The following is a 25,141-nucleotide window of genomic DNA, read 5'->3' as shown; positions in this document are numbered from 1 at the left end:
TAATGACTCTCCCCTTTACCTTTCTGAGTAAGGATCGATCATCTTACCCAGGGTCCTCCTTCTTGCTTAGCTTCTTTAGGTGTACAGAATTTAGTATGTTTATCCTATATTATATGTCTAATGTCCACTTATAAGTGAGTATATATCATACTTGCCTTTCTTCTGGGATACCTCGCTCAGGATGATCTTTTCTAGTTCCCACCATTTCCCTGCAAATTTCATGATTTCCTTGTTTCTAATTGCTGAGTAGTATTACATTTTGTAAATGTACCATAATATCTGTATCCATTCCTCAGTTGAGGGACATCTGGGTTGTTTCTAGATTCTGGCTATTATGAATAAAGCTCCTATGAACATGGTTGAGCAAATGTCCTTGTTGTAGACTTGAGCATATTTTGGATATATGCCTAGGAGTGGTATAGCTGGATCTTGAGGAAGCACTATTCCTAATTGTCTGAGAAAGTGAAAGATCGAAAACTCAAGTCACCACACATGCTGGAGAGGATGTGGTAAAAGGGGAACCCCTCCTCCATTGCTGGTGGGAATTTAAACTTGTACAACCACTTTGGAAATCAATCTGGTACTTTCTCAGACAATTAGGAGTAGGTAGTCCTTTCTTAACAGGTAGAGAAAAAAGAACCCATGGGTTTTAAAATAATGAACTATTAGCAAAATACTGATCTCATTCTTTTTTTTTTTACACAAAACATCAAAAAATATGTACAAATAATTATGTAAATTACAGATGCAAGTACATCTAGAAAATAGCTTATGTGTATAAAAATAGTTTGTTAACCTTTCTCTTTTATTATATTTTTATTAGTTCTTTGGCAATTTCAATGTATCTGGAACAAATTCACCCCCTTCAACTCTTTCCTTTTTACAATCCTTTCCTACCCAACTTAGAGATGACTTCCTTTCCTCCCCCATCCCCTCCCCCTGCCTTCCAATTTTGTTTCCCAGCTCCTGTGTGGTCAGCCTACCAGGGGTCACATTAAAAAATACTGACTTGCTTTCCCAGCCACTACCAAATGCCAGTAGTTTCTCAGCTAATGATAGGATCACAAGTCTACCGTCCGCCCTCTGTCTTGGGATTTTGTCTGGCTAGAGCTTATGTGTGTTGTCACAATCACTGTGAGTTCATATATGTACCTGCTCTTTTGTGTCTGGAGAAACTGTGACCTTGAAATTATCTACCACCTTTAGCTCTTAGAGTCTTTCTCCCTCTCTTTGGCAAAGATTGAACCTTGAGGTAAAGGGTATGATGTGATTGTCCTACTTAGGGCTAAGTACTCCAGTCTTGTGTTCTCTGCACAGTCATGAGTTTAGGCTCTTTGTTAATTACCATCTACTGCCAGGAGAGGCTTCTGTTGCTGGATAAAAGATGGTCTAGTCTGTGGGTCCAGCAATAAGAGAGGTAGTTTTATTTATTTTCATTTTTATAGCATTGGTGTTTTGCGTGCATGTATATCTGTGTGACAGTGTCAGATCTTGGAGTTATGGACAGTTTCAAGTTGCCATGTGGATATTGGGAATTAAACCCAAGTCCTCTGGAAGAGCAGTCAGTGCTCTTAACCTCTAAGCCAGCCCTAAAGGGAATTTTAATACTCAATATTCTGTCTATTTAACTGACTAGTATTGGATTCTCACCTAGTGCCTATGATCTATCATCCTCTTAATAGTACCAGGTATGGTTTCTTTCTCATAGACAAAACCTTAAATTCAGTCAGAAAGTGTTTGGTTACTCCTGTAACATTTGTGCCACTCTTGCACAAGCGGACATACCTTGTCAGTCCAGTCAGTGTTGTAGCTTACAAGATTTCATGGCTGGGTGAGACTGAGGCTTACTTTTCTCCTTTATCAGTGTGCATAGATCCTTCCAACACCATGAATACTGGCTAGTAAGGATGAAGAGCTTGCAGGTGAAAACCAGTTTGATGTCTGCATGATCTGTGATTCAAGTATGTGGTATCTTCAGCAATAGGTTTTAGCATCAAGTTCTGAAGTTTAACCTGTAATACTTGGAGGTCTTTGTGACCCCGTGGGCTAACAGCACAAAAAATGGTAACCTACTTTGGTACTGGGGTTATTTTTTGATGGGGTATCTAGTTGGGATATTGTCCCCCCCCCCCGTTGTACAGAACCATTATATCCCTTTATATATGTATACTTATATATTTTATTATGCTTCTACAATAGTAGCTTTCCAAATGTTTTTAACTCTTCTTTAATATTAGTTACCCATCCCCATATTTCTCCTTACCATGCCTCCCATCTTCCACCCCAGTTTAACCCATCTAATTTCATTGTTACCTTAATGCTTTGTATTTCGGTGCTTCTTTTTCCCACTCTTGATGACTGCTCCTCCCCAGTGCCCCCTTTATCAATTCCTGACTTCTCTGGGTATTACAAATGGACACATGTCTGAATATTCAAAGGTAACATCCAGAAATGAGAGAAATCATACAATGTTTGTCTTTCTGGATTTGGGTTACGTTATTCAGGGTGAGTATTTCCGGCGCCATCAATTTATTTGTGAATTTCATAATTTCATTTTTCTTAATATCTGAATAATCTTTCATAGAGATATTATGTGTAAACTACCCAAGAGTGGTGTGTATGGAGCCTGCTCCCTGGGTAAGAAGGTCCACTTCTCCTTATGCTGTAGCTGTAGCTGAGCAGTCCTGTCAGTGTTGCTCTGCAAGGTGTGTGTTAAGTCGAATGCTGAGTGAGCAGCTGCAGAGATTTGACTGTTTCCACTCAGACTAGCTCTGCTGCTGGTCTGGTGTGTTCCTGGAGTTATTCTTATTGCTTACAGTTACACATACTTGTTCGCCTTTTCCTATTTCCTGTGCTGTTTATCATGCAGCCTAGCTTTGTTTCTTGTCACTTGGACATCCTTCTCACAGCTTGTCTAGTGGTTCTCTTTATTCTCTGGTCACTTTGCCTTTCTGGCTCATAGACTTTTGGAATCTTACCAATGCTTTGTAGAACGGAACTATTTAATAAAAATTCTGGTTTTGCCAGATATGCTTGAAACTTGAAAGTACTTTCTTTTCCTAGTATTCTAGGATTTGATCAACAAATCTAATGTACACTGAGAATTCTCACTATGCTATTATCATAATATATTGTTATTTGTCTTTAAAATATCAGGGAGAAAAATCTTGTCTTTGGCAAGGTAGGTAGTTCTAAGAATTGAGACGCCAGTTTTTCTGTGAGCTTACTTGTAACTCACTAGAGGAGTTAGCTTCTTTACTGGAAGTCTTGCCATGTCTGTAGATTTTTTTTTCATCACTTATTTTAAAGTCTTTCAAGAAGTGATCAGAGGTCATTGTTGCTCTTTGAGAAAGTCTTATGCTGATCAGTAATTCAGTAGGTGACAAGTAAGAATCCTTTAATTGTTAGGTGATTCTAGGAAGGGTAAAGTCTGAAGCTTGTGCCTGCTGATCCTTGGTGAGGACATTTTCATTGTAGCTGGTTCTACACTCTGTACTTTGCATATATGGTAACGCACAAAAGAAAGACTGTGGAAGTAAAGATTAAATCACAAGCTGTCAAAGCCTATGAGCTGTGGTGGGCTGTGCTGTTTTCCTCTCAAGGCTCAAGAGCAGTGAGGTGGACTAATTATTCTAGAAAATAGAGAAATGGCATTTTGAAAAATGGTTTTTATACACCAACCACATTAGCAGTAGATGTAGTTGATCATAATAGCCCTGGAAGGGGTCTATCTGAATGTTCTAGAAGTTAACAGTGTTCTGGATGTTGTGCGTCATTAACCACTTTACAGACACATAGTAAAAATGTTCTCTAGTTTCCTGAGCCATTGCTGTTAATGGTTTTGTTGTTAATGTAACGTATTTATTTATGTATGTGTGTACATGGGCATGTCTTGGTAAAAGTGTTGGAGGTCTGAGGGCAACATGCAGGAATCAGTTCTCTTCTTCTACTATGTGAATCCCAGGGATTAAACTAGGGTTAGTGGGTTTGGCAGCAAGTGCCTGTGTGTACTGTGCAAGCCATCTTATGGACTCTTGTTGTTATTTTGTGTTTTGTGTGTGGTACTAGAGATTGAACCTAGGGGCTTTACACATGCCTTTGTATCTACTATACCACTGAGCTGAAGAGGGTTGTATCCTCATCCCTAAAAAACCATGTAGGCTGTTTGCAAGTTCACTGTGTGTCTGAGGATGTGATCTCTCTGTCCTAGCCACCCAAATGCTGGAATTACAAAGCATGGTTATTGCCACACCCAGTCAGTCCATTTAAAAGTTTTTTATTTGAGAAAGGACCTTTCAAAAGCTGTCTAGGCTGCTCTTAATCGCAATCACTAGTCCAGTCTCACACTGGATTTGTGATCCTCCTGACTCATTTTTAAAAATTATTTTTATTTTTATTAATTATGGTTTATTCACTTTGTTTCCCCCTCCTTCCTCCCCTCCCAATTGCACCCTTCGTCTTCCCCACTTGTGTTCCTCCCCAAGTCCACTGACAGGGGAGATCTTCCTCTCCCTCCCCCTGATCCCAGTCTATCACGTCTCATCAGGAGTGGCTGCATTGTCTTCTTCTGTGGCCTGGTAAGGCTGCTCCCCCTTCAGGGGGAGGTGATCAAAGGGCAGGCCAATCAGTTCATGCTCCTGACTCATTTTTAAAGCAAAGATATTACTCAGTCTTTGTCATAAATGATTATCCCCTAATGATTTCCCTGAAGTTTCAATATTGAGGTATGCTTTATGTGTTTTACTAACAGTATCTAAGACCTGAAACCATAGAGTATATTCTATAATTTATAGCAAAATCATCCAGGTATTATATCCATACTAAACTCGAAGTTTATTTCCTGACATTCTCTAAAGAAAATTGGCAATTGATTATGTCGATTTACTATGTACTTAACAAGCTGGTTAATTCTTTAACATTAGATCCTTCAGGATATAGTTGAGAAAGTAATCTCTATTAAATTTCTTTGTACAGTGATTCTTTGACCTTAGTTAACTAATTACAAATACAAGGCCACATTATCTCTATCCCACTCTAAATGGATGGGTGAATGGGTAGATGGATGAATGGGTGGATGGATGGATGCATAGACTTTGTTACATTGTAAACATTCTTTATTGTTTTTGTTTGCAAGAGGAGCAATTGCTCTTAATAGTTGAGGCCTCTCTGTAGCCCCACTTTTCAGTTTTCAAAGTTGAAATGTGGGCTTAGAGAGGCCTTTAAATTTTTGGTGTATCTGAATTCTTAAAATGCCTTTTTATTTTTGTTTTATTTTTGCCTTTTTATTTATTTATTTTTATTATTTTAGCCATGTATTTTTGTTTGAGTTGTGAGAAAATAAAGATAAAAAAGATCAAAATCCAACACACAGAGAGACAAAAGTCAACACCACAAAATGTTAGAATGTAGAATGTATAGATAATTTTAAAATTCAGACTTAAAAACAAGTGAAATAAAATTACATTGAAAACAAGGGATGTAGTTAGGAAAGATCTCAGTAATGTTTTTTTTTTAACTTTCATTAATTACACTTTATTCATTTTGTGTCCCCTCATAAACCCCTTCCTCCTCCCCTCCCAATCCCACCCTTCCTCCCCCTTCTTCATGCATACCCCTCCCCAAGTCCACTGATAGGGGAGGTCCTCCTCTCCTTCCTTCTGATCTTAGTTTATCAGATCACATCAGGAGTGGGTGCATTGTCATCTTCTGTGGCCTGGTAAGGCTGCTCCCCCCTCAAAGGGAGATGATCAAAGAGCAGGACAATCAGTTTATATCAGAGGCAGTCCCTCTTCCCATTACTATGGAACCCACTTGGACACTGAACTGCCATGGGCTACATCTGTGCAGGGGTTCTAGGTTATCTCCATGCATGGTACTTGGTTGGAGTATGAGTCTCTGGAAAGACCCCTGTGTTCAAATTTCTGGTTCTGTTGCTTTCTTTGTGGAGTTCCTGTCCTCTCCAGATCTTACTATTTCCCACTTCTTTCATAAGATCCCATGCACTCTGCCCAACAGTTGGCCCTGTCTCAGTGTCTGCTTTGATAGTCTGCAGGGCAGAGCCTTTCAGAGGCCCTCTGTGGCAGGTTCCTAGCTTGTTTCCTGTTTACTTCTTCTGATGTCAATCCTCTTTGCCTTTCGGAATGGGGATTGAGCATTTTCCTAGGCATATATCCAAAAGAGCCTCAAGTACACAGTAAGGACATTTGCTCAACCATGTTTGTAGCAGCTTTATTTGTAATAGCCAGAAGCTGGAAACAGCCCAGATGCCCCTCAACTGAAGAATGGATGCAGAAATTGTGGTACAGCTACACAATGGAATATTACTCAGCAATGAAAAATAAGGAAATCATGAAATTTGCAGGTAAATGGTGGAACCTGGAAAGGATCATCCTGAGTGAGCTGTCCCAGAAGCAGAAAGACACACATGGTATATACTCACTCATATAGACATGTAATATAGGATAAACCTACTAAAATCTGTACATCTAAAGAAACTAATCAAGAGGGAGGGCCCTGACTAAAATGCTCAATCCCCATTCCGAAAGGCCTTTTTATTTTTGATTAATTTTTTTTTCATTCCGTAACTACTCCTAAGTCCTCCTGCCTCCCTTCCCACCCAACTCATGTTCTTCCTCCATGAGTGGTTTTATGTGTACTTACAACAAACTAAAAGTCAACTGAGGAGGGAACCTCAGTGAAGAAAATGCCTCCATAAAATCAGGCTGTACCCAAGACTAGGGCATTTTCTTAATTAGTGATCCATAGGGAGGGCCCAGTGCCTTTGTGGGCGGTGCGGGCTCTGGGCTGGTGGTGCTGGGTCCTGTGAGAAAGCCATAAGGAGCAAGGGATGAGCAGCGCCGCTCCATAGCCTCTGCCTCAGTGCCTACCTCCATGTTCATGCCCTGTCTGAGTCACTGGCTCGGCTTTCCTCACTGAGAGACTGTCACCTGGAAGAGCAAGCTAAAACAAACGCTATCTTCCCCTAGGTGCCTTGGTCATGTAGTGTTTCAGCACAAAATAGTAACCTCAACTAAGACATTCCCCCTCTCTCAAAAAAGAAAAGGAACAACCAAACAAAGCAAAAAAAAAAAAAAAAAAAAAAAAAATCATTCAGACAAAAAGTGCACAAAAAACAACAACAACATGGAATCCATTCTGTGTTGGCTAGTCAATCCTGGTTGTAAGGCCTGTCATGGAGTATGGTAAAGTCTGAGACTAGATAGGTCATGGACACTAGGGGAAAACATACTCTTGTTCTGCTAAAGAAACATGGTAATAAAGTAACTCCTAATAACATATTGCTGTAGCAGAGCGCAACCCCCGTTAGAGAAGGTTCTTGCAGTAGATGGTGATTAACACAGAGACTTACAGCTGGACAGAGTGCTGAGCCTGAGACTTTGGCACACTCAGTGCTAAGTGGGAAGTCTTTATCCACGCCCTTCCTTTAAGGCTTAGGGATGATCTACATGGAAGTGGAGGTCATGGGTGACTCCAAGAAAACAGCATTTTTCTAGACACAGCAGGACTGACACAGAGACTGACAGCTCACTTAGAACCTGCACAGGTTCAAGACAGACAATTGCTTTTCTAAATTAACTTTGAAAATGGAAAACGTATTGCTCGCCCCTGTTGATGTAACTGTGCCAGGCCATGGAGGAAGAGGATCCAGGCAGTCCTGATGAGACTTAGCAAACTTATGGGCAGGTGGCAATGGTGGAGAACTCCCCCTTTCAGCGGACTAGGGGAAGGGGAAGAGAGGGGTAGGGTGGGACTGGGGGACTTGAGGGAGGGGGCACCAGTCCAGATATATAATGAATAAATGGTGAAGAAAAAAATTAAAATTAAAAGAAAGAAAAAGTAAAATGTATTTTAGAAATACCATCTGTTAGGTTTGGGAGATGGCTCAGGTGGTAAAGTGCTTGGCTGTGAAGGCACAAGGACCTGGGTTTGATTGCTAGCATTCATGTGAGGAAACTGGGCACAGCAGCGTGCCTTTAATCTTTTTTGGAGACATGGAGACTAGAGGATTCTTGGGGTGTGTGGGCCAGTTGCTCCAGCTGAATTGACAAGCTCCAGGTTCATTGGAAGACCCTCAGTCAAACGATTGGGAGGGATTGATGAAGACAGTTGATGTGGACTTCTGGGTTCTCCAAGCACACACATATCCACACACTCAGAGATTCTTGTTTTATTTTTTGTTTGTTTGTTGTCCCCCCTCCCCCAAACACACACAGAGACAGGGTTTCTCTGTATAACAGCTGTGGCTGTCCTGGAGCTTGCTCTGCAGACCAGGCTGGCCTTGAAATCACAGAGAAACACCTGCTTCTATCTCCCAAGTGCTCTGGGGGATTAAAGGTGTACACTACCACCACCTGGCTCAGATTCTATTCTTCAGAATATTGTCAACACTGAGGCCTGACCTCCATAGAACCTGTTTCTTCATCTTCATATGCCTATCTTCAAAGGGAGTACGAGTGTGAGTGTAGTAGGATTACTCTTAACAGTTGTTTTCTGTCATATTTCCTTGCAATATAAAAATACTGTTAGAGGGGCTAGATGAGTTTTTCCAGAGGACCCACTTTGGGTTCCCAGCACCCACTTCAGGTGGCTTGTAATTGCCTGTACTCTAGGAAGATCCGATCCTTCCGGGCCTCTGTGGCCACAGATACTCAAGTGCACATGCCTACACACAGACATTTCAATATGTAATGAAAAATAAAACAAAATACCCAAACCAACAAACCTTCGGCTCTAAAAAGCTGCTACAGGAGTCACTTGTGGTACTTAGTGGTGGATGTGCATCTAGGGAAGTATTTTGTGTGGTGGTTTTATTGACAGTAGGTACAGAAAACTAGACCACACCTAGGCTATACGGCATGTGAAGTCATGTATGCAGATATGCCTGACCACAGCATCATGTGGCACATTACTATAATGTAGACTTAATAGTTTTCAAGGTTGCCTCAGAGGAAAGGTATGGGATTAGGAATGAGTGTGATTCATTTCTCACTGACTGATTTTCGGTACATATTAAAGAAAACAGACATTTAGAGCTGAAAGTCACTTTAGAAATCTGTGATCCCTTCATTTTATATAAAACATAAACAATTTCTGTGATTCTTCCTTTCTCCATTATAGTGATGCTTTCGACATACAATATGGAGTTGTGGTTATCCGCCTAAAGGAAGGACTGGATATATCACACCTTCAAGGACAAGGTAAGTACGCTTCAACATAAGGTTTTATTTTTAGAAGTATGGATTACTGTGTTAGAAATGCTAATTGTGCCTAATTGTTACACATTCTTTACTGACTTTCATAGTTACCATCTTCACGCCATGTGCTCTTACCATCTTAAGATCAGATGTGCTTGGGAGCCACCAATATCTGTCTTTTCTTTGTGCTAGCATATATGACCACTAATTATTATTAACAGAGAGAGTAAATTCTTCATAGCCTAAAGAGTGGCAGACATTAGTTATGATTTTAAATTGGCCAAATTTGTTTAAAAATTAGGATGAAAAATTTATCATTACCAAAATATTTAAATCACTACTTAGGCTGTAAAGCTATTAAATAGAACAGTATATAATCTTTAAATTAGTTTAAAAATTAAGGTTAAGACCTAAATTAAAATATGTTTTTCTTACCAATTTTATAAAAATGGAAATTTCCATGTCCTTCAAAGATTTTCTTTTGCTGATTTTAAAATATTAATACTATTTTATACTATTATACTATAGAATAGCTACTATTTTCCCTTATCAGTTAATTAATGAAATAATCAGATTAACTGAGTTTACATAGACAAGAAGCATATATAAATTTTGTAATCTGTTCATGGACTTAAACTTCTTAATTTCACACTCTGCTTAAGGAATAGTCTGCAACTTTGAAGAAATACTTTGAGGTCTCTGAATAAAAAAGGTTGATTTGTTGTAAATCTGTTTTCTTTTTCTGGAATAAGCCTGGCAAAACCTCATTTGAAGTCTCATAACAGTGACTAAATTTAGAGAAGCTGATTCATACCCATTGATGCTGCATAATTAGAAGCCATACTCCCTTTCACTCAGAAGAAGAATTCAGTTCTCTCATTTACTGGGGCTTGGGTGTGACTGAAATATTTAAAAAGTATCTTATATATTTATGATCATTATGAAATGCTTTTTTGTTGTTGTTCATCCCGCCTTTATTACCTTCTTAGTTTTTGGGTTACCGACAATAATAAAAATACTTTTCAGAACAGGCCTCACAGGCTCACTGTATGTACCTTCTAAAGGGAAAAAGGTTTTGGCAGAGGGACAAGGTTACTGCTGTTAGCCCAGGACCCTAGCTGTGTGGCCAGTGAAATGTGGGCCTTCTCTCCTTTTCCCCTCAATGTCCCTTTCCTCATAGAACAAGGGGTTCCTCCCAGATTGATGCAAATAGAGAAGTAGCTGCCTTTTATTGAATACAGAAGTTACTCAAATATTCCTTGTGCTCTGAGGCTCTCCTGCAGTTTCTTTTTTATTTTATTATAATTTATTCACTTTATATCCTGATTGTAGCCCCCTCCCTCATCTCCTCCTGATCCAACCCTCCAATACTCTTCCCCCTATCCCTATTCTCAGTCCACTGAAAGGGGAGTCCTCCTCCCCTGCCATCTGACCCTAGCCTATCAAGTCTCATAAGGGCTGCCTGGATCCTCTTCCTCTGTGGACTGGGAAGGCGACCCCACCATGGAGAAGTGATCAAAGAGTAGGCAACTGAGTTCATGTCAGAGACAGCTCCTGCTTCCTTTTCCAGGGGTCCCACATGGAGACTGAGCTGCCCATGGGCTACATCTGAGAAGGGCATCTAGGTCCTCTCCCTGCATGATCTTTTGTTCCATCAGTAAGGTCTGGTGTTGGACCCAGGTAGATTTTTCTAAAACCTCCAGCCTTTTCCCAGAATTGTATAGCCTGGACAAGTCTTGAAACTTGTCTGTCAGTGCCTAGTGACATCCCTCATAGTGTTGTCATGAACATTAAAGAAGTAAATCCTCTTAACCCTGAGTTCAGTGCTGGATCCTGGCTCCCATATCTTCTCTTGTTTCTCTCCATTCACACAAATCAGTGATGGGGATTATGGACAAATTATAAATTTCGTGTTGTATTTTTTATACATGTTTTACAGTTAAAAGTTAAATATTTACTAATTATTTGCCAAAATCTGAAAATGCTTTAAAAAGAATTGGTATGTTCAGTGGACTTATTAGGAAAAGGCTGTACCTCTGACATTGACTTTGTAGTTCCTGAATAATTTTCCAGGGCTATTTTTCCTCTGTGGACATGTGAACATTTGTCACCTCTAACTACCTTTGAGAGTAGACCTTTTTGACAGCCTGCCTATCATCCTTTTGCCTGCTGTGTTCTATTTTTGTGTGAATTTCTCATTCATTACTTACTCTCCAGAACCTAACTTAGCCATTTGTGGTTGACATATATAAATGGATAGGCATTTTAAACATTCTGGGTATTTCTAAAGAAATCAGTTATCACAAGGAATACTGATTAGCTTTTAATTATTAAACCATAATACTTTGAATAGTTAAAATACTATTTTTTGATACTGTTTTAAATAATTTCATATCTACAGAAGAACTATTGTCTTCACAAGAAAAATCACCTGGTACCAAGGATGTGGTAGTAAATGTGGACTACAGTAAAAAGTCAGATCAAGATACTTTCATATCATCTGGTGAAAAATCTATTTCACATAAAGGTAATTTTTATTCACACAAGATTTTATTAACAGTTATATTTTAATTTGGAGGGGATTGGCCTTTGTTACAGACACCCTTTTATTAATCTAAACGTTGTTCATTTATAATTGGTCAGGTTAAAAATTGTAGCTCAAAACTGACCACAAAATGAGAAGCAATTTTAAGGTATTTGCTTGCCTTAAACAAGTAAAAGAGAGGTCATGCCAATTAGTTACTAACATGGTCTTAAGTTGTTTGCATTAAATATTTTTGTTTGAACTTGGGAAGAACATGTACTTTTTCATGAGGCTTACAGATAATTTTATCCACAAACTTGTGTGTCATGTAAGAAGGAAGAGGGATGACTTCCAAATCTTACTCTCCCACCCTCACTCTCCAACCTCTGTTCAGACTCGTATCTCCATCTGTCCTGTTCCAACTGATACGCAACAAGAAAGAAATCTGCACTGTAAATCATCAAGCCATAGTGTACTTTTGATTTCTCTAAGATGACTACCATTCTTTTCATGGAATTGTTAGCCTTGGATACACCATGTCTCTGTGCAGTTTATCTTTTAGATTATTTGAAAGCATTAATGTTGCTTTTTATTCTTTTTCTTCCTGTGTAACTTGCCTAGTGTAGTGGTAGAAAGTGAAGCTTGCACACATTCCCTCAATCCTTGGTGGCTTTATTATTATTTTCTGTGTTGTCTGTGCACTAGCTTTTTCTGTTCATTTTTTTGCATTTACTTTAATTTATATATATATATATATATATATATATATATATTCTTTTACCTTCTTCCATTTTCTTGCCTGAAACTGATTCTTCTAGTCTATGAGAACTCAGTGCATTCAGCCACATTGATCATTTCCTAGGAGCTACTCTGCGCTCACATCCAGGTGGATGTTAACATATACATTAACTTATTAAAGGATAGGAAACTAGGTTAGTACATATCTACTCTGTTGTAAACATTTATATGCACTTAGCCCAACTTAAAGAGTCATTTTGGGGGTGGGTAAAAAGACCCAGTGGGAAAAATGCATTAACTAAGTCTCATGACTTGAATTTGGTCCTCAAAGTAGAAGGAGATAACAGACTCCTACAAGATGTTCTCTGCCTTTCATGCACTTACATAAGTAATCTATTAATTTTAAATGCCACGGTGTCTTTGACATTTAAATTCCTTTTCTATAAACTACCTATCACTATATTTTCAAAATCAGATATTAAGTATTACTTTATAACAGAAATATTTGAAATGTAGGTATTTTTCTAAATAACAAACATAAAAAGTAACAGTAGTATAACTTAACTTTCTGTTTCTAATTTGAAAATTCTCAAAATCAGCATAGATAATACAAGAGAAATGGATAATATGTAAAAATTCTTCAGGATTAGTAACATTATAATAGAGTTATATAGTCACATTATTTGGTTTTATCTGTCTTGCCTACCAAGGCAAAAAAAAAAAAAAAAAAAAAAAGGAATGCCCTGTAAGTGCCTGGTTTGTGCCAGCCCTAAGCTCAGTTAATCTGTGCCTATAATTTCTCAGCCTTAAGAGTTATGTACATTTTTGCCAGTAAGAAAGCAAGGCATTAACTAGCCAGCTCTGGCTCGTTCAGGAAAGTCCTAATGAGATTATCTGAAGCCAGGGAGTCTTTCGGGATCCCACTGCAGAAAGTTCTTTCATTTTTAACTCTCAAGTTTGTTTGCCTTAAACAAATAAATTTACATTCAGGGGGAAAAAGAGTTAGAAAAAGTGTTTACACAGAAAATAAATTGGTGAATATTTAAATATAAGCTGGTAAATATAAATGACTCCTCTATAAAACAAGGCATCTGTCTTTGATTAAATTCCTTACTATTGCAAGTGCTGATTGACTTGTACTAATACTAGGTGCGTTTAGTCTTTTGTGTAGTTATGTAGTGACATGCTTAAAGGCTATGTATTATCTGCGAAGATAATTGCTCAAAGTCATGCTTCCACTCTACATGCTGTAGTTTGACATTATTAACCAAATTCAAGTTTGAAAGATTAAAGCTTACAGGATCTGCTGGCTCTTTTTGAGTAATTTTACGGAAATAAAATTTCAGGGTGGGTGTTAATCATTCACTCGGTGTGGTCTTTGTAGAAAATATGTTTTTAAAATATTGAACACTCAGTATAGAAGATATTAATTTTCAGTCTTAATCATTTCTCATGGGCTGTTGCTTCACATTGTCTTGTTTATAATGTGCTCTAATTACATTTCCATATTTTATGATTATAAAGACAATTAACTTCATATTTTGTGTTTTTTAAACATAATCTAGATGAGGAAGAGGATGGCAAGACTCCAACTCAGCCACTGTTGAAAAAAGGCAGGCATTGTTCATCATTTTATTTTAATTCCCCTTTTCATACTGTTAACTCTTTAATTCTAACCCTATTATTTTCCTTTTATTTTAATTTAGTTTTAATTTCCATGGTGAGGTGATATTACAGTTACTATTAAATGCAGATTAGCAAAATTATTATTATTCCAACTAAAGCATTAAATATCACTGGGACAAGCTGTGATTTCAGAGTCTTTGAACCATCATAGTGTTTCTGAAATACTCAAACCTGGAAAGGCAGGGGTTTTTTTGCTTTTTTGTTTTTTTTCCTTAATTTAACTGCATGGTTTAGATGACAAGTAGGGACACTGGAGTAGGTTTATTTGCAGTGTCACTTACATTCTTTACCATCAGTTGTACCTAGCCAAATTCTCGATTTTGATACTAATATATTTTTCGTTTCAAAAATTGCGATATTTCTCACAGTCATGCTGCGTTTGGGAGATACACAGTCATGTCAGCGTACATGAATTTTATGAGAAGGAGATAGAGGTGAGAGTTATGGAGCAGTGTGGTTTGGTAGCCATATTATTTCATCATGCAAAATCATTTGTCATGTTTGCTTACATCATGGCAGCATGAAAAGTGAATGATGGACCTTCTGGAAAAATGACCAGAGTTCCTTCTGTGAATTTCTGTTCTTAAAGTTGTGGTAATGGAGTTTCATAATAGTCATTTGCTTGCTCACGGAGTCAATGCTGATTTTTCTTTTTCAATTCCTAGAAATGTAAATGGGAACTCCTTTCAGTCATGCAGCAAATTTGTATTCTTTCCAAGGAGTTCCCACCATCTTTCTGTGATTCAGAGAAAGATATGGTTATATGGCTTTTAAAAATTGGGTATCCCCTGTTGAGAGGAAAGACAATAAATGAACAAATTTCCCAGATAATTTTAAGAGTGATTGGTGTTTCTCCAGTCATCTTGCAAATACAGCTTGTTATTTAATACCTTTCAGCTCATTGAGCTGTACAAGATAATGCAAGAAATCTCAAGAAACAAGTGTAAAGCTTGATTTGTTAGCCTAAAATAGCTTTTCAAAAAAAAAAAAATTAAACTCTGTTAATACTTGTTTGGTATTTAGGATACCTGCACATTCACAGAACACTTCAGAACACTGGACATTAGGATAATTTGGATGAGTTTACATATTTAAACAAAAGGTCCTTTTTGTACCCATTATTTGTTATAAGCTACTTCAGGCTTATGATGGAAGCCATATACAGCTGTCTGCATATAAACATATCTGAATTTACAAATGCTAGGAAATTCTAGGAATACAGTGAAAAGAGATTTAACATTTCCCTATGTCATAATTTTTTTGCTTAATCCTTCAGAATCCAAAGGTCCTGTTGCACCTTTAAATGTAGCTGACCAAAAGCTTCTTGAAGCTAGCACACAGTTTCAGAAAAAACAAGGGAAGAATACTATAGATGTCTGGTGGCTTTTTGATGATGGAGGTAAGCCGTTACTTTACATTGACTTATAGTAAATGGGTTTTGAGACCAAGTTGAAAATAATTTTTGTTTGCAGTATTAGCAGTTTAAAAAGGATTTACTGTATTTTTATAATTCAGGTTTGACCTTGTTGATACCCTATCTTCTGACTACCAAGAAAAAGTGGAAAGATTGTAAGATTCGAGTATTCATTGGAGGAAAAATAAACAGAATAGATCATGATCGGAGAGCGTAAGTTGTTTAAAGTTGGAGAGCATTATTCAAATAACCCTATCATGATAGAGATTTGATAAAATAAAAACCACATAGGCCTTGAAGTATTAACACTACTGCAAAAGTCTCATTAAATAGAACCTCATCCTCTTAAATTTGCCATTTCTAAGGAACTCTGGTCTAAACTTCTTGCTGGCAGCTTGGCTGGTTTCTGCTTCCAGGCATCCACTAGTCTCAGAATCTTCTTTATAGCTTGGCTTGTCTCAGAGTGACTTTCAGCAGCTTTATTGCTTACCCTGGGAGGGAGGAGTCCTGTGAGTTTCAGAAACTTCCTGAAGCTTTTTGAGTTACCTTCCTGCTTTAAGAGCTTCCCTCCAGGACAAGGCTCATCAAACTTGGGAAAAGCTGTTATGTAACAAAGTGCTGCATTCTAGAACTGGGCTCTACTGTATTACCCCCTTTCCTCTTAGTTAGTATTTGAGACTATTCACGGTTGTTTTTATTTTAATTGTATGGGCTCTATAATGCTTAGTGGGTTGTAGTTAAGAGATACTAAAATTCAGTTAGGTATTTTTCATTTCAACACAATTATGTAAGAAATGTTTCTCATGCCTTACTTTTTAAAGCTTTTTATTAAACATAAGGTCTTATTTTGTTGACTGCTTTTCTTGGATGTTTCAGTGTTCTGTTGTTACCTCCAGTATTCATATGAGCTAATTCAGGAAATTTGTACAGCAGCTGATACACTTTCCTTTTATGTCATTTTATCACATATGTAGACAGTGAAAATACCTGTTAAATCCTTTACACCCCTGAATGCTATTCTTTTTTTGCTTTTTTTAAAATTTTTTAAATATTAGTTACAGTTTATTAACTTTGTATCCCGGCTGTATCCCCTTTCTTCATTCCCTCCCAATCCCACCCTCCCTCCCTCATCTCCTCCCTGCCCCTTTCCAAGTCCACTGATAGGGGAGGACCTCCTCCCCTTTCATCTGACCCTGGTTTATCAGGTATCTTCAGGACTGTCAGTGGCCTAAGAGGGCTGTTCCTCCCTCAGGGCAGGGGAGGGGGAGGGGAGGTCAAAGAGCCCATCATTGAGTTCATGTCAGAAATAGTCCCTGTTCCCCTTACTAGGGTACCCACTTGGATACTGAGCTACCATGGGCGACATTTGAGCACAGGTTCTAGGTTATATCCATACATGGTCCTTGGTTGGAGAAACAGTCTCATAAGAGACCCCTGTGCCCAGATACATATTTGGTTCTTGTGGAGCTCCTGTCCTCTCCAGGTCATATTAACTCCCTCTTCTTTCATATGATTCCCTGCACTCTGCCAAAGGTTTGGTTATGAGTCTTAGTATCTGCTTTGATACACTGCTAGGAAGAGTCTTTCAGAGGCCCTCTGTGGTAGGCTCCTGTCCTGTTACTTGTTTTCTCCTACATCCAATGTCCATCCCATTTGTCTTTCTAAGTGAGGATTGATCATCTTACCCAGGGTCCTCCTTCTTGTTTATCTTCTATAGGTATATAGATTTCAGTATGTTTATCATCTCTTATAGATCTATATAAGATTCTTTCTGCTTCTGGGATACTTCACTCAGGATGATCTTTTCTAGGTCCCACTATTTGCCTGCAAATTTCATAATTTCCTTGTTTTTAATTGCTGAGTAGTGTTCTATTGTGTAGAAGTACCACAACAGAGAGATGCAAATCAAAACCACCCTGAGATTTCACTTACACCCATCAGAATGGCTAAGATCAAAAACTCAAGTGTCAACACATGCTGGAAAGGTTGTGGAGAAAGGGGAACCCTCCACCATTGCTGGTGGGAATGCAAACTTGTACAACCACTTCGGAAATCAATCTGGCGCATTCTCAGACAATTAGGAATAGTGCTTCCTCAAGATCCATCTATACCACTCCTAGGCATATATCTAAAAGATGCTCAAGTACACAACAATGACATTTGCTCAACGATGTTTGTAGCAGCTTTATTTGTAATAGCCAGGACCTGGAAACAACCCAGATGTCCCTTAGTTGAAAAATGGATACAGAAATTATGGTACTTTTACATAACTGCATGTAATTCTTTTTGTTACAGAATGGCTACTTTACTTAGCAAATTCCGAATAGACTTCTCTGATATCATGGTCCTAGGAGATATCAACACCAAACCAGAGAAAGAAAAGTAAGTTGCTGGATAAATTATTCTATGTACATTTTTCAATTCAATTGCCCTATGCAGACACAGATAATTTAAAATTAAATGATTACCTGGGCTTTTTCTCTGCCATGAGTTATGTGAAACCATATGGTACTTGGCTTACGGTAATCCTGGAGTAGTAAGCTTTAAGGAATTCTCAGTTTTCAGACGATTTCACTTCTTTACATGCTTTCTGAAAATTGTTAGTGCCACAAAAATTCTAGATAGGCTTTAAATACCAGATGTTTCTTGACTACGGTCAATAAAAGCATTTGGTCCCAACTTTCCATACACATCACTTCTATTTTATACATTTTTGTGAAAGTCTGAGAGTTTCCCTATAATAGTTGTAGTCAAGAGTCTCTTACTCAGTTTATAGTCTTAAGATTGTTTTCCTGAAAATGGCACAGAGAGGCAGGTATTGTCTGTGTGTTTTATTGTGCATAACATAATTATTTTTAGGCATGTCTTGAATAAGTTACAGAGCTGGTATAAGGGTTATGTTTTCCAAGAGTTGGAAAAGATTTGCTGTTTGAGCAAAGTTGTATTTGGCTTACCACTCAGGAATCATTTTGGTTAAAGTGACACTCTGTAGGTTGAAGGGTTGACATAGGCAAGGGCCAAGTCTGCTCAATGTGAGAGACTGGAAAGTACTGTTTTCTAACTAAATTATAAAAATTGTTTTAAGTTATTGTTTACTATTAAGATGTCCCTGATACAATAAGATTATTGGTATTCTTTCTGTTCTTTAAAGTATTGTCACTTTTGATGACATGATTGAGCCATACAGACTTCATGAAGATGATAAAGAACAGGAGATTGCAGATAAGATGAAAGAAGATGAGCCTTGGCGAATAACAGATAATGAGCTTGAGCTTTATAAAACTAAGGTATTCCTTACTTTCTGTCTCCTTTTTAAATCATGCATGTGATTTAAAAGAATCAAAATTATTGATGCTATAAATACCAAGCACTGTGATTTGATACAGGGAAAAACAATTTTGTAAAACCTGCATTAAGGTCATTTATATATGAATGGTGAGAAGCAGCATCAAATATTTTTCTCAATAGTATTTTATTACAGAAAATTTGTTTTTGTTTTTACTACGTGTTTTACAAACCATGGTATCTGTTTCTTCTTCCTTTTCTTTTTCGTTTTTCTTTCTCTTCCTCTTCTCTTGTCCTCTTTTCTTCTCCTTCCTTTCTCCTCCTCCTCCTTTGATAGCGCAGAAGCTCTAACACATGGCTACATGGGCGTACACACTATACACCAAGCTACAATCTGCTTTACACTGTTCACAGTTCTAATTATAGTATATTTAAGAATGATTCTGTTCTTTTATATTGCAGACATATCGGCAGATCAGGTTAAATGAATTATTAAAGGAGCATTCAAGCACAGCTAATATTATTGTCATGTAAGTATTGGTGGAATAAGGTTTAGGTTATTTTTTAAAAAGTGTATGCTTGTATCTGTGTGTCTCTCTGTCTGCTAGGATAACAGTACTTACTGGCTTTTAAAAAGTTCTTTTTAGAATTTTAGATATGAGTATTATATCTCTTCTTCCCTGTCCTCCCTTTCATCTCCTCTCATGTCTACCTGGATTTTTTTCAAATTTGTGGGTTTTTTCTTAATTATTATTGTTATGACAAATAATTGTTAAAATATATTGTTATCATGCCACTGAGTCCTCTGGTATCATAGTGCTGAGTCCACCTAGTGTTGCTCATAGTATATGTTATTAGGGCTGACCACTTTTAATTGACTAACCAGCTAGGGGCCTCATCCCTGAAGAAGACTGACTAATTGCCTTTAGCCTTTCATGTAGGGTGAAGCTTCCTGAAACGTCTCTCATCCACATTGCGTGCCAGCCAATGTTGTCATTGTCCGGGTCTCGTTTAAGGGGCACAACTTCTATTGTGTATTGAATCCACTAACTCACAGCAGATGTGCAGGCCCTTTGGCTTTTACAGTCTTTTCTGTCGTCTCTTTAGCCCTGATCCCTGACCCTTAGGTATAGGGACTGTGTTGTATCAAACGGGGTTGAGTACCCTGTATTCGATTGTTCTATGCATTGTGGCCTGTTGTAACTTTGTGTAGTGCTTTTATCCACAACCAGAACAAATGATAAAATACAGTGACACTAAAGAACTGTCAGGGAACACCAAGCACATTTTTAATTTGTGCTGGTTGTAGGTAGATTTCTATAATGAAAGACAATAAACCATAGAAATGGAGAATGAATGCCTTATCGGTCAAGAGGACACGACCATATTTTATAAATAGAAATTAAAATTCACAAGAAAAGGTTAAAATAGTTAATTAAATTTCATTTTCAACTATAACTTCCACTATCTAAGCTATACATTTTTCTTCTAAAGAATCCTATCCTAGTGAAGGAAAATTTTGAAATTAATATTAATATGAGTTACAGGTATTGAAGTTCTCAAGAATACTTACTCTTATGGACAAGTGTTTGAAAATCTGTTGAAACCTGAAAACCTGGGGACAGTGAAATGAGAATATATATAGAAGTTACTGCTATGTGTTAGCAGAATTCTCCTTCATTCAGAAGTATTTTATCACAGGAATTGGGACCCTAATTAATAATTGTTTTGTTATCGTCTCCAAAGCATTGCTGAGATTCTTTCTCATTCTGATCCTAGGAGTCTCCCAGTGGCACGGAAAGGTGCTGTGTCCAGTGCTCTGTATATGGCATGGTTAGAAGTTCTCTCTAAGGACCTGCCTCCAATCCTCCTGGTCCGCGGGAACCATCAGAGCGTCCTCACCTTCTATTCATAGTTGCTCTGCACCAAGGACTGCCCTCCAAGAATGGTACTTCAGTGCCTAGTGAAAGTGACTGTGATCATCAATAACACCCTAACATCATAGTGGCCAACTGGGACTTTCGTTCACTACTTCATGATTTGAAAGCACATGGAAAAGTCACTCCATTAATAGATGTATGGAGACTTCAGTTTTAGTCTACTCCATATCTCAATCTTAATGACTGATAATTCTTGTTGGACTGAAATTCATGAGAGTAAAGTTTTCCTTTGCTACTTGAAAGCAATAAGAGTGTGTTATTTTTTTGATTGATGAAAGGAGTACAAAAGCCTTTAGCCTTGAGGTGCCTTCTGAAATTAACCAAATTTCATCCATATATCTATTGTCTTTTGTAAATTTATAGAATGTTAATCTCTGTCTTCAGATATTTTTATTTCTAATCTCTGTCACTTTAAGTGGACACTGCTTTTCTCCTCCCATTGACCAGTTAGTGTTGAGTACTCTGTGTTTTGTATTACTTTTGTAAAGGTATCTGTTAGATACTAAAGAGGATTAGAACAAACTAAAAATATGTGGGGAAAGTATCCAAAAAATGGAGCCCAAGGTTAGGCGTATACAAGTATATGTACATATAGAGCTAAGAAAAATAGTCCCAAAATACCATTTTTAACTCTCAATAGGAATCATGTATTATTTCTTTTAAATTGTAGAGAAGGCTGAAGATCTACCCAGTACTTCATGTATGATGCTGAAAAATCACGCATCTTTTTTCAAGCAAAACCCTGAGATCATTTGTATTATTTTTAAAAAGATCTGTTCTGATTTAGAATTTCCTCTCAAATGTGATGGACTTTTAAGACATGCTAACAGATATTTTGGGAGGAAATTTAGACAAAGCAATGTCATTTAACGGAACATTTCAGTAAGCACTATGGGAATTTCACTATCCTTATGCCATCCTTTATTTAAAAAAAAAATGATTAAAATATTTTCAATGGTTAAATGGACCACTGTTAGTTAAATGGTTTTAGGCTTAATTTATTCAAGTATCAAGTACATTTAGTCTTAATACACTCAGGTTTGAACAGATTATTCTGAGCATTGAAATTTAATCCATTCTTAATACTTTAAAACTTTTGTGTTAAAACTGCCAGTTTGTGTGTTTGACCTCCTTGTCTTGCAGTGCACGTGACAGTGCGCCTGTGCCGTCCTGAAAGCTTTATATACATTTGTTAATGTGAAGTTTCTCATTTTTCAAAGAAGGATTTTCTAAAAACATTTCAAGGGATTCATGTCTACGTGTCTGTATGTGTGTATGTTATACATATACAGGTACATATGTGTATATGTAATGAAATTTATGTTGCTGGTGTTTTAAACTTTTAAAGTGATCACAATTTGGTAAATATATATATTTTAGGTAAACATTCAAGTCAGATCAAGAGGTTACAGGTTTCATGGAGGACAAAGACAATTTGAAGAAGCCCACAGTATATACTTCTTACAATTATCCGGTTAGGGAAAGTGCTGTCACATAGATGATGTCTAGGCTTCCGTGGAGAATGTACAGAGGCTTTCATCACCTTAAGGGAATGTCAGAAAAGCACTTTGAGTGGCGCAGCATTTCTGCCGTGTGAATATAGACTAAATTAATGCCAGCAGGATAGCTGCTCATTTCCATTCAGAATCTTAAGAAAATGAAGTGATTTTTCTAAGTTTCTTTTACACTATAGTACAATATAGTTCTATTTACTGTAAATTTCACAGTTTGGGGGACAATGTAGAAGAGTCACATTCAGCAAACCATATCATGCGTGAATTTTCTGAATGGATACTAGGACGTGGCTGAATGCTGCTATCTTGAAATGTACACAGGTACACTTGCCTTTTATTTTTAAAGGATTTTTCCCCATTCAGGAAACTTCATTATGATCTGTACTACAGAAGCTAAATGCCATACATCCTACACGTGTGTATAAGGTACATAAAATGGATCTCAGTACACATAATAGGGAGGGTGATATTGTTTGTGAAACAATATAAGAAGCTTTCCACTTTAAAAAAATACATAACGTTCACTTAACACTAGTACCAGGTCAGTCATTTTTCAGGGTTGCAGTAGTACTCTAAAAATGAAAATTTCCAACAATTAATCCTTAGAGATGCTAGGTAGTATTAAAGCTATTTTTATTTTATGCTGAATTTTGATTATTTTGATGCCAAATTATTTTTTAGTCGTAATCATTGATAATAACTTGAAAATAATTATGCAGTGGCATTTGAGCCCATTGTTCCGAGAAGTGAGAAATTCAGTGGATTCAAAGAGATTATTAACAGCTAAATCAGATATTTATTTGTTGCATCGTTTCCTTTGTGCTTGGGGTTTGCTTTACACTCTTCATATTGCTTTCTGACATAAGTGTTTTTTTTTTTTTTTAAGACTATGGAAATAATTTAAAGAGTTGAGCTCTGGTGATGGCCCGCTAAGTTTGAAGATGTAATATTTTGGTAATACTGTACTGTACCTGTCACAGATGCTTTTGTAATGTTTTAACCTTGAGCGTTGCAGTTGTCGCTTTGTACAGAAGTTACTGCAATAAAGGAAGTGGTCATTAAAACGTTACTATCAACTCTTAATTTGACCCGTTCTTTGCCAGCCTTGTGATTGCGTGTCTGTTTCAGGTGGCCTTGGGGAGGTTAAGTGTTCACTACCTCCAGTCTCCCAAGGATGACTGTTGCTGTTTTTAATGACCTGGACACAGCACAGCACAGTATGGTTGTTTCTAAACTGATGTCGCTTTTCTAATTCCTAGTTTGGGTCCAGACTTCAGGGAAAAAACTAAAAGATTAAAATTGATTCATATTCCCTGAGTTCAAGTTGAGGCTTTGCTCCTGGGATTTTTTTCTGAGGTGGTGGTGTTTTGTTTTTGTTTTTTGTAAGATTGATTTGCAGTTTTACAAAGCATTTTCTGTTTCTCATTTAGACCCTTGAGCATGTTCATGGGCTGGATTATTACTTCCTCTTGAGAAAGCAGCTTAGAGCAGTTATGAAATTTGCTAACGGTCGTGGAAGTTGCTGAGGACACTGTCTGAAGCCGGGGATTTCTCTCATGCACTCACCACTGCTCAGTAAGACAGTTGAGACAGAGCAGGCATTTGCAAAGTCCCCTGCTCTGCTCTTCCAGTCCACCCAGCGTTCATAGTATAGCCGCAGAGAAATGCTTGTTCAGGTTGCCATCGCAGATCTGAAACCACATATAAATAGCCACGTCTGACTTTTGTTTTTAGTGGGCTGCTATTGGTGCCACTTTCCTCAGGTCTTTGGGAACTTAGGAATTCAAAAGTCACTATGACATTTTAATTTTAAACAGAAACCAACAGGGTTATTCATTTCAGCTGAGGGGAAAGTCACAGTTGATACGTATTTGTTAATATGTACCAGCAAGGTAATTAGAGCTCTAAGAAACCCGCACCGCATGGAGGTAGTGCAGTACGTGGATATACTCAGGAAGTTCTATCTTGTTCAAGTAGTTCAGATAGTAAATGCCCAAGATGCATTCATGGGCTAAGCTGTGTGACCTTGGGGTGGCTTGTGAATCAGCCTAATTTTTTTCTATAAACCTGGTGGCAAAGTAAGAATTAAGAGTCACCGTTCTAGTTCTAGAGAAGATGGGAACTTGTCACCTCTTGGTGTAGGTTTTCCTCTGGCTTCCATCAATACAGACCAGGGTACCCATTTCCCAGCTGTTTGCACATGAGGACAAATGTCCAATGTGCTCCGCCTACTAAAAGCTAAACGTCCTTTTTTTTAAATGCACGATATAGGGTGAGTGATTCTTGGATCTTCAGTTAAAAGCCTGACTCATTTCGCCATAAAATTGTATCAAAATATCGCAGAAGCATTTGTTAGAGGGCCGTTAAGATTTTGCCCTGAAAGAAGGTGTAGTTTAGTCAAAAGAAAAACATTTCATAGGTTATCTTCAGATTTAACAGACATACACAAAGATAATATTAAAATGAAGAAGGCAGTATTCATATTTACAGAGCTACATGGAAGAAGAGAAAATGAGCAAGGTTTGCTTGCCTTTTTTACATTTTAAATTCTACTGCATCAGTTGTAATTGCAGTAATCCAGTTTTGAAAATGAGCAATGCTTAGGGCAGCAGCTCTTTTTTTTTTTTTTATGTTTTATTCATTATGTGTACAGTGTTCTGTCTGCATGTATGCCTGCAGGCCAGAAGAGGGCAGCAGATTTCATTATAGATGGTTGTGAGCCACCATGTGGTTGCTGCGAATTGAATTCAGGACCTCTGGAAGAAGCTCAGCCATTTCTCTGGTCCAGGGCAGTAGCAAAATTAAAATTATTAAGTAGCAATGAA

The 25,141-nt window shown here is 37.6% G+C and overlaps 1 protein-coding gene across 2 annotated transcripts in view; it reads left to right on the top strand.

The window, feature by feature from the left end:
* Slc12a2 (solute carrier family 12 member 2) overlaps nt 1-23,385 on the top strand; it is a 73,571-nt gene extending 50,186 nt beyond the window's left edge. The window contains exons 19-27 of one of the 2 annotated variants that reach the window (XM_021634119.2): nt 9,139-9,218; nt 11,617-11,742; nt 14,043-14,090; nt 15,440-15,562; nt 15,679-15,790; nt 17,873-17,959; nt 18,729-18,864; nt 19,325-19,392; nt 20,642-23,385. In XM_021634119.2, the coding sequence (XP_021489794.1) occupies nt 9,139-9,218; nt 11,617-11,742; nt 14,043-14,090; nt 15,440-15,562; nt 15,679-15,790; nt 17,873-17,959; nt 18,729-18,864; nt 19,325-19,392; nt 20,642-20,777 (916 nt within the window). In that variant the 3' untranslated portion in view covers nt 20,778-23,385. The remainder of the gene's footprint in view (nt 1-9,138; nt 9,219-11,616; nt 11,743-14,042; nt 14,091-15,439; nt 15,563-15,678; nt 15,791-17,872; nt 17,960-18,728; nt 18,865-19,324; nt 19,393-20,641) is intronic. The other variant, XM_021634120.2, reaches the window with a different exon arrangement.
* Nucleotides 23,386-25,141: the final 1,756 nt, after the last annotated feature.

Source organism: Meriones unguiculatus, chromosome 2 (genome assembly GCF_030254825.1).
Source record: "Meriones unguiculatus strain TT.TT164.6M chromosome 2, Bangor_MerUng_6.1, whole genome shotgun sequence".
Classification (NCBI taxonomy): domain Eukaryota; kingdom Metazoa; phylum Chordata; class Mammalia; order Rodentia; family Muridae; genus Meriones; species Meriones unguiculatus.
This window is presented reverse-complemented; position numbering and strand designations above follow the sequence as displayed.